The sequence below is a fragment of the Alligator sinensis genome, unplaced genomic scaffold, assembly GCF_000455745.1.
Source record: "Alligator sinensis unplaced genomic scaffold, ASM45574v1 scaffold163_2, whole genome shotgun sequence".
NCBI lineage: Eukaryota > Metazoa > Chordata > Crocodylia > Alligatoridae > Alligator > Alligator sinensis.
In genome coordinates, this window is record NW_005842499.1 from 734,471 (window position 1) to 751,869 (window position 17,399).

General features: G+C 45.1%; 1 protein-coding gene across 2 annotated transcripts in view; it reads right to left on the reverse strand.

The window, feature by feature from the left end:
- Window positions 1-17,334, reverse strand: part of ERCC6 (ERCC excision repair 6, chromatin remodeling factor) — a 77,477-nt gene extending 60,143 nt beyond the window's left edge. For both annotated transcript variants that reach the window (XM_025212985.1, XM_014523502.2), the window contains exons 1-4: window positions 16,500-17,334; window positions 11,714-11,834; window positions 8,499-8,607; window positions 4,371-5,106 (exon numbers count right to left, since the gene is read on the reverse strand). In XM_025212985.1, the coding sequence (XP_025068770.1) occupies window positions 4,371-5,106; window positions 8,499-8,607; window positions 11,714-11,834; window positions 16,500-17,002 (1,469 nt within the window). In that variant the 5' untranslated portion in view covers window positions 17,003-17,334. The remainder of the gene's footprint in view (window positions 1-4,370; window positions 5,107-8,498; window positions 8,608-11,713; window positions 11,835-16,499) is intronic.
- Between the last annotated feature and the right edge of the window lie 65 nt (window positions 17,335-17,399).

The window sequence follows — 17,399 nt, forward strand, 5'->3', positions numbered from 1 at the left end:
ATCACCACTCAGCCCCTACTTAAGTCTTTACTTCCTGGGGGCTATAACTCCACCTCTATGTCAGCCCATCCCACATGAACAACTTGACACTTGTCTCCACCTCTCTCTCCTGAAAATCTTTAAGTGTTTAGTGATCTTTTCGTTCCCAAGCCCAGCAGCACAAATCTTGCAACTTTGCTTACACCCAAGTGGCATATTCACAGTTTAATAGCTCAGAAATTGCTGCTTCATTACGACCTTAAAATGTTGTCTAAATGGAGACACTGTGCTTACTACTGGCTCCTCAACAACAGCACTACTAAAATCAGTATAAGCCTACAATAAGCCAGCGAGGCAAACATTTTTGGCAGGTGTGCCACAAATTAAGCCTCATGCCCTCTGAGTGCCACTGTGATCCCCTTTCCCTGCCTAATTCACCATTCTGCTCCCTACTTCCTGCCTGCACTCTGTCTGATCCTCTGCTTTTTTCTGCTCCTTGCTTTATGCTCCATGCCTTATTTTGCTGTTTTATTTTCTGTCTCCTGGCCTATCTGCTGCGGCGGTGCCTGTCCCTCTCCCTGTTATGCTATGTGCCACATGTACCATTGTGTACCTCAGGGCAACTACCCCTGTAGCAAGCATTCTTTAACTTAATACAGCTGGCTAGTAACCAAGTGCACAATGTTCATAAATTCCAACATCATGCCCTACCCTGCCCTGCAGCATCTTTATTTAGGCTTTTAGCTGCGCTCCCTTTGAGAAAGAGGACAACTCCACGTGGAACTGTAATACCGGAAGAAAATTAGTTTAACAGACTTCAAAAGGCCTGATTTTTAATAAGTTATTCATGTAGGCAGTTTGAAAAAGCTATGTTATGCCAGAGTGTTAAAACTTCAGGTAAATTAATTTTAACCTTGAACTAATTGAACAATTTTAGTTGTACATACTCAGAAAATTCATTTGGCCCTCAAAGAGCAGCTGCTACCATTTTGGGGGAAGGGACTTTATTCTTATGTAATAAATTGGTTAAATCCCTGCTTAATATGTAAAACTCAGTATTAACTATGGAATAGCAGCCAGGATTTATCTAATAGTTTTGTTGATGATATTGGGTGGAGAGTGGCGGGAGGGGGCAGAACCCAGTCTTCTCTCCCAAAGTTGTGCTGGTTTGACTGCCAAGGCTGTGAAAAAATATTTCTCACTAAAGCAAGTAGATGTGATCTTGAATACCTAGAAGGAGTAGATAATTTGAGCAAGATGATGCCATTTGAATACAGTGAAACCTGTTTAAAATGGAATTGCACGAGACTGGGAAAAAGTTCTAGCTTAGACAGGTTTTATCTTATAGGAGGGACAGAGGCATCTACTCCCCCTGGCTCTCTGATAGCCCACCCAGCAGTGTCGGTCATTGATTGGCAGGACAAGGTACAGGGTGGCTCTGTACATACGGACCACTGAGAAGAGCCCTAACCTTTGTGGGGCAGAGGTCAGTAAGCAGAACTGCCACCCACCCTGCAGAAGCCCCGGGGACAGTCTTGGTTGAGCAGCAAAGGTAAAGGGCCAGCCTGTGCCCCACAATCAGCTCCTGGTGCTGCTTGCAGAAACTCTCTCACCCTTCCTTCCCTACAAGTGGTCTCACAGGCAAGGCAGCCTGCAAGTATTGTTGCTCACCGATGGAGTGGCAATGGGGACAAGGCAATACCAATGAACAGTCCAGAACTAGGCAGCAGCTCCCCAGTCCTGGGCAGAACAGACATTGGGCGCTTTAAGAAGTATGCCAGCAGCCCTGGGACTGGGAAGCTGCTATGCAGTCCTGGGGCTGCTGACACACCCTTTAAAATGCCTGCCATGCAGTCATCCCAGGTCTAGGAAGTTGCTCCCAGTTCCCTGCCTGCTTGCATGCCAGGCACTTTAAAGGGTAAGCCAGCAGTTCCAGGACTTCATACTAGCCCTTGCTTCTGGATGTCTGACAAAGGTTTTTGCACACCCTCAGTCAGCATCTGTTGCCAATATAGCTGCCCTGTTCCCATTACCACCCACTGCAGGTGGTAAGTAGGGGCAGCTCACAAATTGCCCCAGCCCCATTGCTACCTAGCAATAGGGACAGGGTAGCACTGACGGGCATGGGACAAGGCAGCCTCTGCCTCCCAGGGCAGCTTGCAGGCTACCCTTTCTCCACTTCTTTAAAAACTGAAGGCAGGACAGCACCAAGTGAACTGGGGCAACTTGCAAGCTGCCTTGTTCCCACTCCTGCCAGGCGGCAAGAGAGAGGGCAGCCTACTGGGTCCCTGCTGCCATCAGCTACCAATGGGGACAGAAAAGCACAGAGAAGGAAGAGCTTGCTGCTGCCCCACCCCGGCTGCCACAAAGTTCTCTATGGGACTGTGACACCTGTCTGAGAGGGAACCTGTACAAGCCAGAAACAATGTCAAACTTCCCTTCCATTTCTGCTTTAGACATCTTCCGTCTTATACAGACTAAATCAGTCACTCTCAACCAGGGCGCTCAGAGATCCTTTGAAGGATGCCAGGACATGTGAAGCGATAAGCAGAAAAATGCAGGATGACTGCTTACCTTTACTGCCCAGCTTCTTTGCAAGGAGGTAAGCACTGTAATATATAAATTAGTTTTTGAAATTGGCTGCCATTTAGTTCACAAAAGTAATGGAAGTGTGCCTCAAGTCCAAAAAGTATGAAAAGTACTGGACAAAATATACAGTGGAGTCACATCTTACGCGGGGGTTAGGTTCTAAAGTCAGCACGTAAGGTGAAAATTGCGTATAGTCAAAATTACCCTTGAAAATCCCTTAAATCGCCCATATTGGGGGTTGTCAGGGCTTGATGCTGGTCCAGGAGACGATGGGCCAGGCTTGGGTGACGGAGAGCGAGTCGTAGACGAAGTGGCTGGCTCTGGTTCAGCTTGAGAAGTTGACTGCATAGGCTCATGTGCTGCTGGTTGTTTTTTCTTGAAAAATGCGGTGATCGGCAACTGTCGCTGTTGTCTCTTGAGCTGCTCAAACATTTCTTGGTACAGTCTCAAATCATCCATAATAGTACGTGCGATTTTGAGGTTTCGTTCCATGGAGGGATCGTATTCAGAAATTAAATCATTCGCTGTTTCTTCGGTTGAGCACCTGATGAAGTAGTTGGCTTGCGTTTAGGGGCCGTGTTGTACAAAAAATACGTACCTTTAAACACTAGAATCACACTCAGCGCGGCGAGATGCTCACACTATGAGAGGCGGGAACTCATTGACTGGAATGGCGGGCGGAATCGCCCGCACTATTTAAATTGTTATTTTTCTCTTTTGCCGAGCGCGTATAGTTGAATTCGTGCAAGTTAAATGTGCGTATGATGCGACTCCACTGTATATCATTTTCTATACTGCATACTAGGATCACAGAAGTTTTCTAGCTTGAGCAAGTGTTTGGCTTTTACAGGTTTCACTGTATATGAGCCCTCATGACTACAGTAACTGCATCAGAAAATACAAAATCAGAATCTCTTTGGTCAGTAATAATACTGGCCATATATTGGAAAGTATCTTACACATACGTTTAACCAGTACTAAGTAAAAAAAAAAAAAAAAAAAGTATTTGATGGAAAGAGTTTCTCCAGCTATCCTTATACACAAGAAATAAAAGGCTCCTTTCTTGTAACCAGAGTTTCCCCAAGATAGAATTCTGCAAATTCCAACTTGTAGCATGACCCAACAGTTGCTATAGGATCCCATAAATGAAAATGTAGAGGTCACTCAAGGGAGAACAGAGGCTAACCTTTACCAGGCTAGTGCTAAGGCAAGCTTTATTACAGACAATATTACTCTCTGTTTTAAGGTGTGACCGCACATACCAACAATTGATTCGACTGTGGAAAAAATAGTACAAAAATCATCATTCACTTGTGTTATTTCTTTGTGGACAGTAAAATCAAGGGCTTAGAGCACAGGACTGGGAAATCAGAAGTACTGCCTTTTAACCTTAACTCTACCTGTGATTGAGAAACAAAAATGTCAGGCAAGTCATGCTCTCTCTGCCCTTGCACCTTCTCTCTACCTGTAAACTGGGAAGAAGGACACTTATCCATTTTTGTAAAGCATATGAAATCCTTAAAAACACAACAGAAGAGAACAAAATTAGCTACTGAGACATGTACTGTCTTATTCTGGATGATTTTTTGAACACATTCAGAATGCTGAAAACTAAACTTGAAGTAACAGTTATTTATTTCACAAAAGCAGGCTGCATAGTAGTAAGACATCCCTATTGGCTCAGTCTACTTTTACAATCACCTCCCCCACAACTAAATTCTTAAAAAATATATTTCAGAGATTTTGCCTTGTATGTCTAATGTAACCCCATAAAAGTTAATAAAAAGCCTTCTTTGACTAACCTTAGCCTTTGTTTATAGCAATCTTCATCTCCATCATCTTTGCATCTTTTTATTCTGCGTTTTCCTATTTTGTTCTCTTCTTCCTCTTCCTCTGAACTTGGGAAGAAATCATCATCTTCAGCTTCTTCCTTTAGGTCTTTCTTCAAAGATTTTCTTTGTCTTAACAAAGTCTTCAGTTCATAATCAGAATCATCATCAGCATAAAAAAGTGCCTCTTCCTCCTGCTCTTCCTCTTCAGGGTTGAAAAGCTCCTCATCTGGCACATAATCTGAATTTTCACTATCATCCCCATCATGAACTCCCATCTTCCCCTTGGCCTCAAGAGGTCTCTTTTCCTTTGGGACTCCTGACTTGGAATGGATCTGAAGAGCATGGTTCTGAAGTTTCTTCAAACGCTTTTTCACACACTTGTCTGTTGTTGAGAGGGGTCTAGTTTTGCCATTTTTCCCCTTTAGGGTTAATGTGGGCATTGCACACTGAATGTTCTTAGACTGTGCTTTCTTCTTTGCTCTTTTCTTAAAAGATAGCCTCTTCCTTTCAGATGACAATTTAGCTTGATCTGCTAAGTACTTCTCAAAATCAGATGCTTCAGTTAGCATTAGCCTGCGTGGCTTCTTTTCTGGCTTTTGAGGGACTTTAGTCCCAAAAGGGGTCATGTGGCCAGTGCGAATAAGCTCCTCCCATTCTGTTTCCTGAGCTGGCATAAGCATACTGCCAAGGGATGATGGACCAGGCTCTGCAAAGAGAGTTGGAACGGTCACGTCTCATCTGTAAATTCAGTAACATGCTCTAAGTAATTTAATGTAGTTCCAACAGATAACTAGGTTTGTTTCACCTTTAAATGCAGGTTTTGGAAAATTAAACAGAGATCAAAATGGTGAGATACTCTGTGGTATGTACATAGCCATCTTTCCTCCCAAAGTGCTTTTTAAACTAGACTCATAGAGGAATTACTTCATCAACCACTGAAATGCAGTCACGTCTGGAGTAAAGGACGTCAACAGCAAGGAACATAAATTATGAAAATATCTACCCCTGTAGGCTCAATGCCCAAGTATGTTCTGTGAAAGTAGTGGATTAACACAGTGGTCACCAATCAGTGGATCTCAACCCACCAGTAGATCTCAGAGCCTCTTGGAGTCAATCTTGAGGCTGGAGTGGGAGGCCGAGGGCTCCTGTGCATGTATGCACATGCCCCAGCCCAGCAAGTCAGTCTGTGGGGGAGGGAAAGGGCAGTGGCTAGATTAAGGCCCCCGCAGTGAGGGACAATGCCATAGAAGCAGGAGCAGCAGTAAGTTGAGTGGGGCCCCAGCCAGGTGGGACTTACCTGCTGCGGAGATGTGCCCCCAAATAATTTTTTCTCCCTCTGCCTTGATCTGCCCTTACCTTCCCACAGACTTACCTGCTGGGCAGGGGGGTGGGGGAGTGGCAGCAGCACATGGTAGAACTTGGGGTGCTTTTAAACAGCAGAGGTGATCTCCTACTTAAAAAGGTTGGAGATCACTGGATTAACAAAACCACCAATGTACTAATACCTTAACACACTTTCAGTTCATCAACCGTCAGCATATATAACACTGAAAATCTCACACAGCATTAACTTCAGTCATTTAATACTACAATTAAAAATAACTGGCATCCTTTCATCTGCCAGAGACAGTGGATATTGCAGCCTATGACGTAGATCGTTTGCAGTGTTTCATGTGACTGAATAGTCCAATCTGAGGTTTGCATGATCTAGGACAGTGGCTACAAGTGTATATGTTATGATTGGGTGGTTGGGAAACTGTTTGCTTCCTATAGACTCATTAGGGGAATATTACTGTTAAACTTATAACTGGCCATTTTTGCTTCCCATTCAATAGAAAAGGGACACAATGACAGCATCTCTACAATACAACTATCCATATTCCAGCCTTCCCACTAAAAAGATATAATTTATAACTCCAACCCGGTATGGTACGCCTATCTATGGATCAGACCATAGGATTTAGGTTTACACCTTGATCCAGCATAGTACTTAAACATGCTTAAAAATTAAATGCGAGTTTTCTTTTTGAATGCAGTGGGAAACTGAACTTAAAGTTAAAAGTTAAACATGTGCTTAAGGGATTCCTGTTCGTAGTTGCAAAGTATAGAACTGAGTTTGTGCAGTCAGTGAAATATTTTATTTACAGCTTTAATATATTCCAACTTGGCTCATAAGAGAACAAATCAAATCAATTGTATTTACTTATCCTACTCAAGGGATGATACTAACACATGCATTAAATGCTATTTAGTTTAATTAATGGTTCTTCCCCCTGAATCTGGTGATTATACTCATTTATTGACTAAATTTGATAATCTATAGCTTTCAGAAGTTAAAACATAGTTCAAAAGCTTTGAACATGACCAAGCTGCATTACCTTGTATCAAAGGCTGGAAGGGTTCACTGAATTCATCAATGTAACAGCAGAGACCTTATGGTGCATTTCTACTGAGGACAGTGCCCAAGGTCCCTTCCAACCCTTATTTTGTATGATTCTATAAAAGCAGTAGTTCTTTGAAGTAAGAATGCACTTTTCTTTTTGCAAAAATCTTGTTGGTCTAATAAAACATATCTCTACCATGAGTCCCACTTGCTTTTTCTTCTAGACCAATATGGCTACAACCTCAATACCTGACACATGAAAGATATCGAATTTTAGTCCTTTCTTAAAATGAAATCTTCGTATTTTCCCAAGCAGGAAGCAACTGTGACCACCAGAAACCTGAGATCCTGCTTCCTGTCTTTGTTTCAAGGTAATCTGCATCATCACCGTTTCAGGCTGGACATAAGGCAGAATTTCTTTACTGTCCGAGCCCCCAAGGTCTGGAACAGCCTGCCACCAGAGGTGGTTCAAGCGCCTACATTGAACACCTTCAAGAGCAAACTGGATGCTTATCTTGCTGGGATCCTATGACCCCAGCTGACTTCCTGCCCTTTGGGCAGGGGGCTGGACTCGATGATCTTCCGAGGTCCCTTCCAGCCCTAATGTCTATGAAATCTATGAAAATCACAGATCCTCACAGGAGGTGAGAGACTCCATACCAGCTATAAACTGACTGCCCAGAGGATTTTTCCATCTATTGACTCCTCTGTGAAATCCTATGAAATATGAGCTTTCATTTCTACCCAGGAGAACTTTTACAATCTTTTCTCCAATGCCTGATGAAAGGTGTTTGTGCCCGAAAGCTTGCAATTATTTTTTTTTTTGTTGCCAAAATCTTGTTGGTCTATTAAGACATCATTTCTACCACAAGTCCTGACTATTTTTATTGTTAATTTTTTATTGTTTAGTTTTTACTTCTATAAGCTACATAAACCCAAAACATATCGGACTTGGAATCTGCTCCAATTCATGTCCCAAAACATTTTACTAAGTTTCAGTTAGTAACACCTAGGATAACCCACTAAAGCAGTGTTGCTCAACCTTTGAGATGTGCAGTGCAGGTGGCAGTCTGGCACAGAGATCAAAGGGGGCATAACTGGACCTGTGGAGTCGATGATTAGTGATGAATAAGAGAATAGATACCAGTTTGAATCCAAGAGCCCAAGCTGAGTTTGTAGTGGGCAGTAAGGAAAACCATGTGCTTGGTTAATTTGATTTAGGAAACACTGAGACAATGAATGTAGTATTCCATTAAGAGTTGTGTGCTATATTGTGTACGAACATCCAAAACAAATATTTTTCCCTTCTCACTAGCATTTCCTACCAAGATAGGAAAACCAATTTTGTGAGTACTGATTGATGACATTCAGCTTATAAAATGTAATTCAATCATGATGTTAGTCATCTTTATCAAATTAGCTGTGAAAAAATGTTAAGATTTCCAATTTATTAAGCCTGATACTTTAATGCACAGTTCTCCCTACTGAACTAAGCACAAATTTACTTCCATTCTTTAAAAATCCCCACATGAATACTCTGTGATCTGCAATTCTGCAGGTGCAAAGAATTAAGCATTCCTAAATCACTCTTTGAAAACAAACCACTGAAATTTATTTACTCATAGACAAAGATCTTGACAATTAGCTTCAAATAACAAAAGGAATTAAACAGAGCCAAAAATGAGGAAGAGATATACCATAACGTTTTACCTCACCTTCATCAGCCTTAAATTCAATATTGTTTGCTTCAATGAAACTCTCTTCTCCACCAAGAATTGCCTGGAGACGCTTCTGTTTTGCTTTGATTTTCTTTAGCTGTTGTTCCTTGAATGACAAGGGCACACAGTATTTAAAAAGATTAGAAAAGCAAGTTTGCATATAAGTGAGAGACTTGAGTTACTCATAACATGGTATGCCAGAACAGCATGAATACCATTTCACCTCTGAAATTTAAGTCCAAATTTTGATGTAGTCCCACATGAACATAAAAGTATGTAAAAGGATCAACCCACAAACTGGTGGGTCCTTGTTCAGAAAAGACTTAGACAATTTGGCATGGTTTACCAAGAGTAAGTCTCGAAGTTTTAAAAGTGCTTTCAATTATATGTAAGCACACAAGATACTTGTGCAAAATACTAGTTATCTACACCCAAAGGAGAGTCATTCTTTAGGCAAAGTGCACATTGGGGTAATTACAAAAAGATACCCCACAACCACTTACCCATCCTTGCTAACATAATATCCATGTCATAAAACACTTTTTATATGTTATCATTAAGACAGTGTTTCATGCATCTGTTTTTATCTTTCTATCTCAATACCAAGAGTAGGATTTTCAACTACTATAGTTTTTTAACTGCTGGAAAAAGGAGAGTAGTATTAAAAAATATTGCTGTAATTCTCAATTTCAGTAAAAATATAGTGAAGCACTTGATTTATGGCAGGGGTGGGCAAAATATGGCCCACAGGCCAGATCTGGCCCTCCAAATGATTCTATCAAGCTTATGGCACGGTCTGCTCTCCTCCCTCTACCATGCAGGTCCAGTGGGGGCTGAGGCATGTAGTGGAGTGTGCACATGAGGGACCGGGGGGGAGCCAGTCCCTAAATCACCCTCCTGTCCCTCTGCCCTGGCTCCTGCTGTAGGCGCTCCTCCACACCAAGCTCCAGGCACCTTCCCCTCCCCCTGCACATGATGGCAGTGGAGAAGGAACGTGGGAAACAGGAACAAAGCTGTAGAGGTCAGTGCTACAGCGGTACTAGCCAAGCAGGGGCCCAGGCTGGGGGCAATGCAGCTGGAATAGCAGCAGCACTCAGACACCAATGGCTCTGCCCTGCCCTGTTGCCTGCTGCCATTGCCCACCAGCCCCCAAGGCGGCCTCCTGCCCTGCCACCCTACACCTGCCCCACTGTCACTGCTTGAAGGAGGAAGGGGCAGGGAGGTGTGTGTGTGCATGCATGCACGTACATGCAGGGGAAGTAGGTCCCTTCTAGCTTCAGCCCCAGTCCCAGTACAGCTCCCACCCCTGGGGGCGAGGATTGCAGTGTGCGCCACACAACCAGCTGCCTCCCCTCAATCACACACTGCATGGGTGGAGGGGCAGACTACATTTTGGGGGGCAAAGGGCAGTGGGAGCCTTCCCCTGCCCAGCATGCCCTCCACTTCACCTGTCAGGGTCCTGAGAGGATGGGTGGCTGCTTCCTGCCATGCCCCACTCTGGGTCTTTGTGCCACTTCCTCCTCCCTCCATAACTTCCCCGAAATCCCCTCTCCTACCCTTCCCCTCCCAAGCTCCAGTACAAAGGAATGGGAAAAGCTTGGAGTTTTTTTTGGCAAAATAGATCCAGGAGCAACAGCACTAAAGAGGAAGAGCTTGGATTGCTCAAGGAGTTTCCCCCTCTCCCCAGGCTGCCTGGATAAAGAGGCAGGTTGGCCCAGGCCAAAGCGCAGGGCCCCTGAGCAGGAGAGGCACTCTCACATGGCTCCGCCTACAGCAGGGCTGGGCATGCCACTGGAGTCACTAAGAAAGAGCATTCCACCCCGGGCCTGAAGCAGGGACTTGGTGTTCCCCAATGCTGCCAAGAACCCTGGGTCCTTCACCTGCTAGGGTAGGAGGTGAGAAGTGCTGCCCCCAGAAACAGGGCAGCAAGGCTGCCCCTGTGCAGTTGTATGTGGGCATCAGTGTCTGTTGCTTCCTGGCCCCAAGGCACTCCTGCTGTCTCCTAGCCAGAGCTGGGGACTCCTGAGACCATGGCCTGGCTCAGACCCTGGGTCAATGCAACCCAGGCTCCTGTCACAGTGGCAGGAGGGTCTGACCACTTGCAGCCTCCAGCACTGAGGGATGAAAAAGCTCTGCTTGCCCCCCCATTCCCAGGCTCAATATACAAGAGTAAGACTATTTGGGCTATTATGCAATCTCCTCTAAATACAGTACGCAAAAAACCAAAACAAACAAACCAGGAAAATATTATTTCTTGAAATAATGTAAAATTTTAATTTTAAACGTTTGAGTTTTTTAGTGTATTGCTTTTTATCTACAGTCTGTTAAAATTATATCTTTTGAAAGATTGTGTGTGTACAGGCCTCAACTTGATTCATTTGGTGCTATTCTCTGGGAGGTCCAACACCCCTGAAATCCCCACCGATTGGTAGAGGGCGATGAGGTAGGTTGTTAGAGGGGTCACAGCCTCCCAATGCATAATAGGTCATGCCTGTGCCTTGTGGTCTATGGGGCAGAACTTCTGGGACCCCAGGGGCAGGTCATACACCATGAGGGTGGGCCCTCTGGATGGACAGTATTTCCCAGTCAGGGGGTGGACCTTCTGATGTCAGGGACCAGTAGGAGCAGGGGAATCTGGGACCAACATGGTGGCCAACATGGCAGTGAGGGGGGCAGGGTTTGGTGTCAAGTGGGCAGGCCTTATGTCATGGGCCACATGACAGGGTGGGACTTCCAGTTCCAAGACTGCAATCCCCCACCTCCCAAAAGGAATACTTCTGGGGCAAGGGAAGGAACTTCTGGTGGCAAGGGTCTGAGGTTAGGGGTGGGACTTCTAGTCCCAAGATGGCTAGGGGCAGAGCGCTTGTCAAGGGGTGGAGCTAAGTTTGACAGGAGTTGTACCCTTGCTGCCCTTGACAGCTCACCAAAACTTGTCAAGTGGCCTCCAGTTGAAATAACTGCCCACCCCTGGTTTAGGGTCTAAACCTGATTCAAAGCCCCTTAAAGTCCTGCATTCAAATCCCAATGGACTTCAACATTTCTGGATGTCTTTACAACTTTTGGTAGAAAAAATCCAAACTACTGAAAAGGTAAAGGAGCATAAAATGTAGACTCTGACTCTGTATTTGAATTCTCAAGCTTGGAGCTACTTGAAGCAAATTCCAAGCACATGTTAGGTTTTTTCCAATAGAAAGATAAGTTCTTTTGGTCACCTTGTTATACTTTTGCCGTTTTACGGAATCTAGTTTTCTGTTTATATCTTTGCTTTTTGCAGCTTGTGGGGTAAGTTGCTCAATAATTGCATTGATGTGTTTCAAAGATGTTACACATGACCTGAAAAGTAAAAAGGATATTAATGTATTAATCAGATATAATAATGATAGGAGTAAATATAATACATTTTTCAAACAAATAATTTAAACCAAAAAGTTAAAGCCAAAAATTTAAACACATACAAAAGCCTGAGATTAAGTCCCTAAAAATGAATGGATTTTCTAAGCCTTTGAACTTTGAACTTTATAAAATTAAGCATTTATGATTACTTTAGTATTAGCAGAAATATTTCTAAATTTAAAAAAATGAATATATGAACAACCCATTGCAATATCTGCAACTCGTATCATACCTCTCCTAATGCAGGACTACCTAGACATGAAACAGACCACTTTATTTTTATTGTCCAAAGCAAGTGACCTGCAAGAAATAAGCATGGGGGTGAGAGAGGTAGGTCTCTTCAAACCTGTTTTAACAATTTAATGCAGGGATATCAAATATATGGCCCAAGCGCCAAATTCTGCTCATGGAGCCATACAACTCAGCCCTTGGGTGGCTGGACCAACCACATGCGCCAGCTTTGGCTAGATGGGCTGTATGCGGCACACAGGGCTGAACTGACCATGTATGCTACACGTAGACAGGGGGCCAGCACAGGGCATACACTGCATGCAGTGCTACACCGGACCAGCCCTGAGAGATGGCTCTGGTGGTGGTCCAGATAGGGATGGCCTGAAGACAGCATGCAGGGCCAGTCCAACATGGCACCACATGCAACTTGTCTTGTGCTGGTCTCCTCTGCTGCATGCAGTACACGTGACCAGTCCAGCTTTATGCACAGCATGCACCACACATTGCCTATTGGGGATTTGCTATCCGCATGGAACTGACATGGAGATCACGCTGCCTGAAACAAATAGGCTGGACACAGCACGGCACAGGACACAGGGGAATTCAAGACTGCATACAGTGCCCTGAACTGATCCATGGAGCTAGGTCCAGCCAGCATGATGTGAGCAACATGCACTCTGGTACACGGGCTGGACCCAGCACTACAGGCACTGCACAGATCAGTCCTGATTTGGTCCTCACACTGGCCCAGAGACCCATGCATGGCCCCTGGGGCTGGATGAATTTGACGCCGCTGAAATTACATAAGAGCATTTTTAAAAATATATATTATTTTAACTTTGCAGTCTATCAACTTTGCAGCTAAACCAATAAATTACTTTTACAGCAAAAGATAAACATAATTTTAAGAAGGGAGACATCAAACCAAGCTGTGGGTCGGACAATTTGACCTTCTATGCCTAGCTGGTAGAGGTGCACTGATACATCAGTCCGATATCAGATTGGCACCAATATAAAGAAAATTGGCTGTACAGGAAATTGGCACAATGTGGCCAATAATTTGGCTGATAAGTGCCCGTGTGTGCACAGCTGCAGCACAACACGCAGGAAACAAGGAGCATAGCCGGTCAGCTTGGAGAGCTGCATGCAGCTAGAAGTCCATTGTGGTAGAAGAGAAGGGAAGAGGAGGGGAAGGAGGAGGGAAGGGGTGTGGGACGCAGCATGGAGCCGCAGCTCATCCAGGGGGCAGGGGCGTGTGCCCCCCCAGATCTGTGTAGGGCGGGACAGCAAGGCTGCAGCTGCCGACTGGAGCCAGGACTACACCAAGCTCTTCTTGGCGGGAGCTGGGCTTGGGGCAGGTGGCAGCGGCGGCACTGGGAGGGGGCTATGGGACGGGGGTTGCAGCCACCCCAAATTTGGCTGTAGCATACCCCCCAGCCTGCCCCCGCCATAGCACTGCCACCACCCAATCAGAACAGTCCCTGCTCATGGGTGAAGGCAGGGTCTGAGCCAGGGCTGCACCAGGCAAGTGGCAGCAGCGCTGGGAGTGGGGGTTGGGGGGGAGGCTACAGCAAAATTTGGGGTGGCTGTAGCTTCACCCATAGCCCCCTCCCAGCGCCACCACCACCTTCCCTGAGCCCAGCTCCTGCCGAGAAAAGCCCAGCACAGCCCTGGCTCCAGTCTGCCCACCCGGCCCCATGCAGATCCGGGGAACACCCCGTCTGCCCTATGTCCCCTGGGATGCACAAAGCAGAAGAAGGCACCTCCTAGCCCACCGCGGGGCTCTGTCTCACACCCTTCCCTGCCCCTGCCCCACTCCCTCGCTCACTGCAACGGGCTTTTATCTGCCTCCGCCATGCTCCTTCCCTCCCCTTCCATGGCAACAGACTTACCAGCTGGATGCAGCTATATCAGAAATTAGATCAGTATTGGCCAATATGCATCCTTAAAAAAAATTGGTTATTAGTATTGGCACCCAAAATCTCTATCGGTGCATCCCTACTAGCTGGGATTTATAACGTTGAATATTTAAGTCAGGGGTGTCAAAGATATAGCCTCTGAGCTGATTGTGGCCTGTGGAGCTCTGTCAACTAACCTGCAGTGCTGTCCATAGATCTGAGTGGACTGACATACTGCATGAAGTATGCATTGGATTGGTTTAGTGCTGCACATGATGCATATGGCCAGCCCGGGATGCACATGCTATGCAGCGTTTTCACTGGGTGAGCCCCACACACTGACTCTAGCATGTCAGGCCAATCTATGGGCCCATTTGGCCTGTGGACCAGTGCTGCACCATTCATCCAGCCCACAGGGCCAGACAAGTTTGACACCAGCCACACACGGCATCTATTCTATAAATGCTTTTGACTCTACCACCCTCAATAGGTATATCTTTTCTCACCAATTCTGAAACCATTCCATTTTCCCACTCCCTAATTCCTACCTTTATGACCATTCTTTCATAGTCTAACCTTCTTCCACTATTCCATCTCCCTAAGTCTAGAAGACCATAACCATAATTATTTCCTTTTTTCTTCTTTCTTTATGCAGTCTCGTCTAATTATTTGGTTTCAACTACTGCCACACTGCTGACAATGCAAATCTCCCACTCATTACTACTGTTCTCCAAAAAGTCATATTATTTCAGCATTCTAAATCCCAACCCTGCAAAACCAGTTCCATAACTTCATGGAGGTTGCCCCATTCTTCTTCCCTGAGCCTCTGTCCACAGTGATCTGATTTTCTGAACTGTATCCAAAACTAGGCTCTGATCCCATAAACACTTGTGAAACTTGCTTAACAGGATTACTCGGGTGCAGGAAGTTGATTCAGCGTGACTACTGATGCTTGCGTTTATGCTTAATTTGCCTTGCTTCTAGTTGTCTGTTCATGCACTTATTAACAGTGCTAAGATTAACTAATCGACTGATATCTGTAGACACTTATATCAGGCTACGCACTCATGAAACCAAATAGAAATCTCTCTGGAACACACCTGGAAAACACACTAAAACATGCAAACAGAGATGGGGACTAAGTGTCACACTATCAGAGGCCATCACTTAACTAGTCAGCTAGAGACAAGAAAAACTGCTCTGAGCTTATACACTATTTTATATATCGCTAATTTACTTTGGCAAAGTGGACTTTCTTGAGCAAAACAAGTGCTGGAATAAGTTTTAAAAAGGAGAACTGCATGTTCCTATTGCCATCTGCATTATGTGCTGAGAATGCGCTGCTAAATGCTTGTACCAGTTTTTTTCATTTTATTTCCTACTGTAATTTGGATATAGAACATATTGTTTCAAGCATCTTCACAACGTTCTCCTCCCACTGGAAGTCACGGTCCTTAAATCTCAAGTACTAGATTCTTACACAGAAAATTTCCCAAATATTTTTACAAAGCCTTGCAACAAGATCCTTTGTTCTGCTACTCACCACACATATGAAGCACATCACATGATGCTATTTTCAGCATCACTGTACTGAGCATAGCTCCACTTAGGCTAGCTATTCTTAACCAGGGTGCTGGAGCGCCCTGGGGTGCCACCAGATCTTCTGAAGGGTGCCAGAGGGTGTGAGGATGTAAGTGAGGTGTGAAGAAATAAGCAGATAAGCAAGGCTCAGGCCTAGCTGGGATGATCCCCAACCCCTACTGTCTTGTCCTTGTATAAGGAGATAAGCACTGTAACATAGTTTTTGAAATGAGGTGCCACTCAATTCACAAAAGTTATGAAGGGGAGCCTTGGGTCCCAAAAGGTTCAGATTGACTTAGATTGTCAATAAACCTTACAGCTTTTGCAACACATTATGAACCAATCTTGCAATGACTCGTCAGACAAGGAACAAAACAACTCAGGATGGGCTAGTGGATAGAGCAGGGGTCGGCAACGTTTTTGGGCAGCGTGCTCAAAACACCTGCCACTCAACTTGCAAGATGTTGATGTGCCAGGGGCAAATGATGGGGAAGCCGCAAGGGGCTGGATGCTTGTAGCAGTGCAGCTTTGTCTCCTCCCCCACCATCTGCCTCCTGATGTGCATGCCAAGCAAAATGCCTTTGCGTGCCATGCCTTGGCACCCATGCAGGAGGATGCCCACCCCTGGGATAGAGCACCAGACATGCAGTCAAGAAAATTTAGTTTATAGTCCTTCATCTGTCACTGATTTACCATATAACTTGAGCAAACTGCTTAACAAAAATCCCTACCAATGAAACAGAAATGAAGATACTTATCTATCTTTTTAAAGCTGTTCTGAGCTCTGATGGTGACAAAGGCTAATCATTTTGACATCTGGACTTCAAAAAAAGAACCCCCAAAACTGAGCAGTTTTAACTCATTTACAGGAAAAGACATGACAAACAAAACTTACCGTAAGTCATCAAGAACTGACTGATATTCCTTCTCTGCATCAGCTACTTTTGTTGTCTTGCTAGCTTCATTAATTGCATTATCAACCTGCTGAAGGACTCCTTGTTCCAATACATCTTGATCATAAACATCAACTCCCAAACCTTTCAGCTCAGCAGTTTGAGCACTGTGTGCAACACACTGGATCTGCTGTCTGTCAATATGTAACAGTGGTTGTTTTTTCCTCGACACCTCAAAAAAAGGAGCCATAGATGTGGATGGCCTGTTCTCCGTAGCAAGAGCTCCTCCAAGACTGTCCTCCAAGTCACCATCGCACAACTCATTTTCTTGTCCAATCCCCGTTTCCTCAGAGTCGTTTAGATTCTTATCACTCACAACAGCCACTGCAGCCTCTTCTTGGCTACTGTCTGGGGGGTGGCTAGTCTCTGTTGGCATCATCTGCTCAAATACAAACGACAACATTAAGAATGTCATTATTCTCGCTGGACTCAATGTCTGCGACATGGCTGCCTGTGACTATGGGGAACTCACTGACCACTCCGTGACCAAAGCAGCTCCCTCCAGGCCTGCGTTCCAGATTTGCTTTTTGGCAAAATGCTCGCAAATCAAACTCTCTAGAGAACTGCGGCGCCAGGCAGGCAGGGCAAGGAGCTGGCTCCTGTGAAAGAACCTTGCTTTCCAGCCTCCTCCCGAGAGCCCCAAAAGTAGCAACAAAAAGAAAACAAAAATCCTAACTGAAGCCGTTTTGGATTTCACAAAAACTCTGATGGAAAACAGCGGCTGCCAAGTTATGGGTCACAGGTGACAGCTAGTTCAATCACTAGGCCGCGGCCTGCAAGGCAGACCAAACCCCTCTCCCGGGTAGGGCGACTCGGGTGTGCAGCGCCCGGGCGAGGCCGCC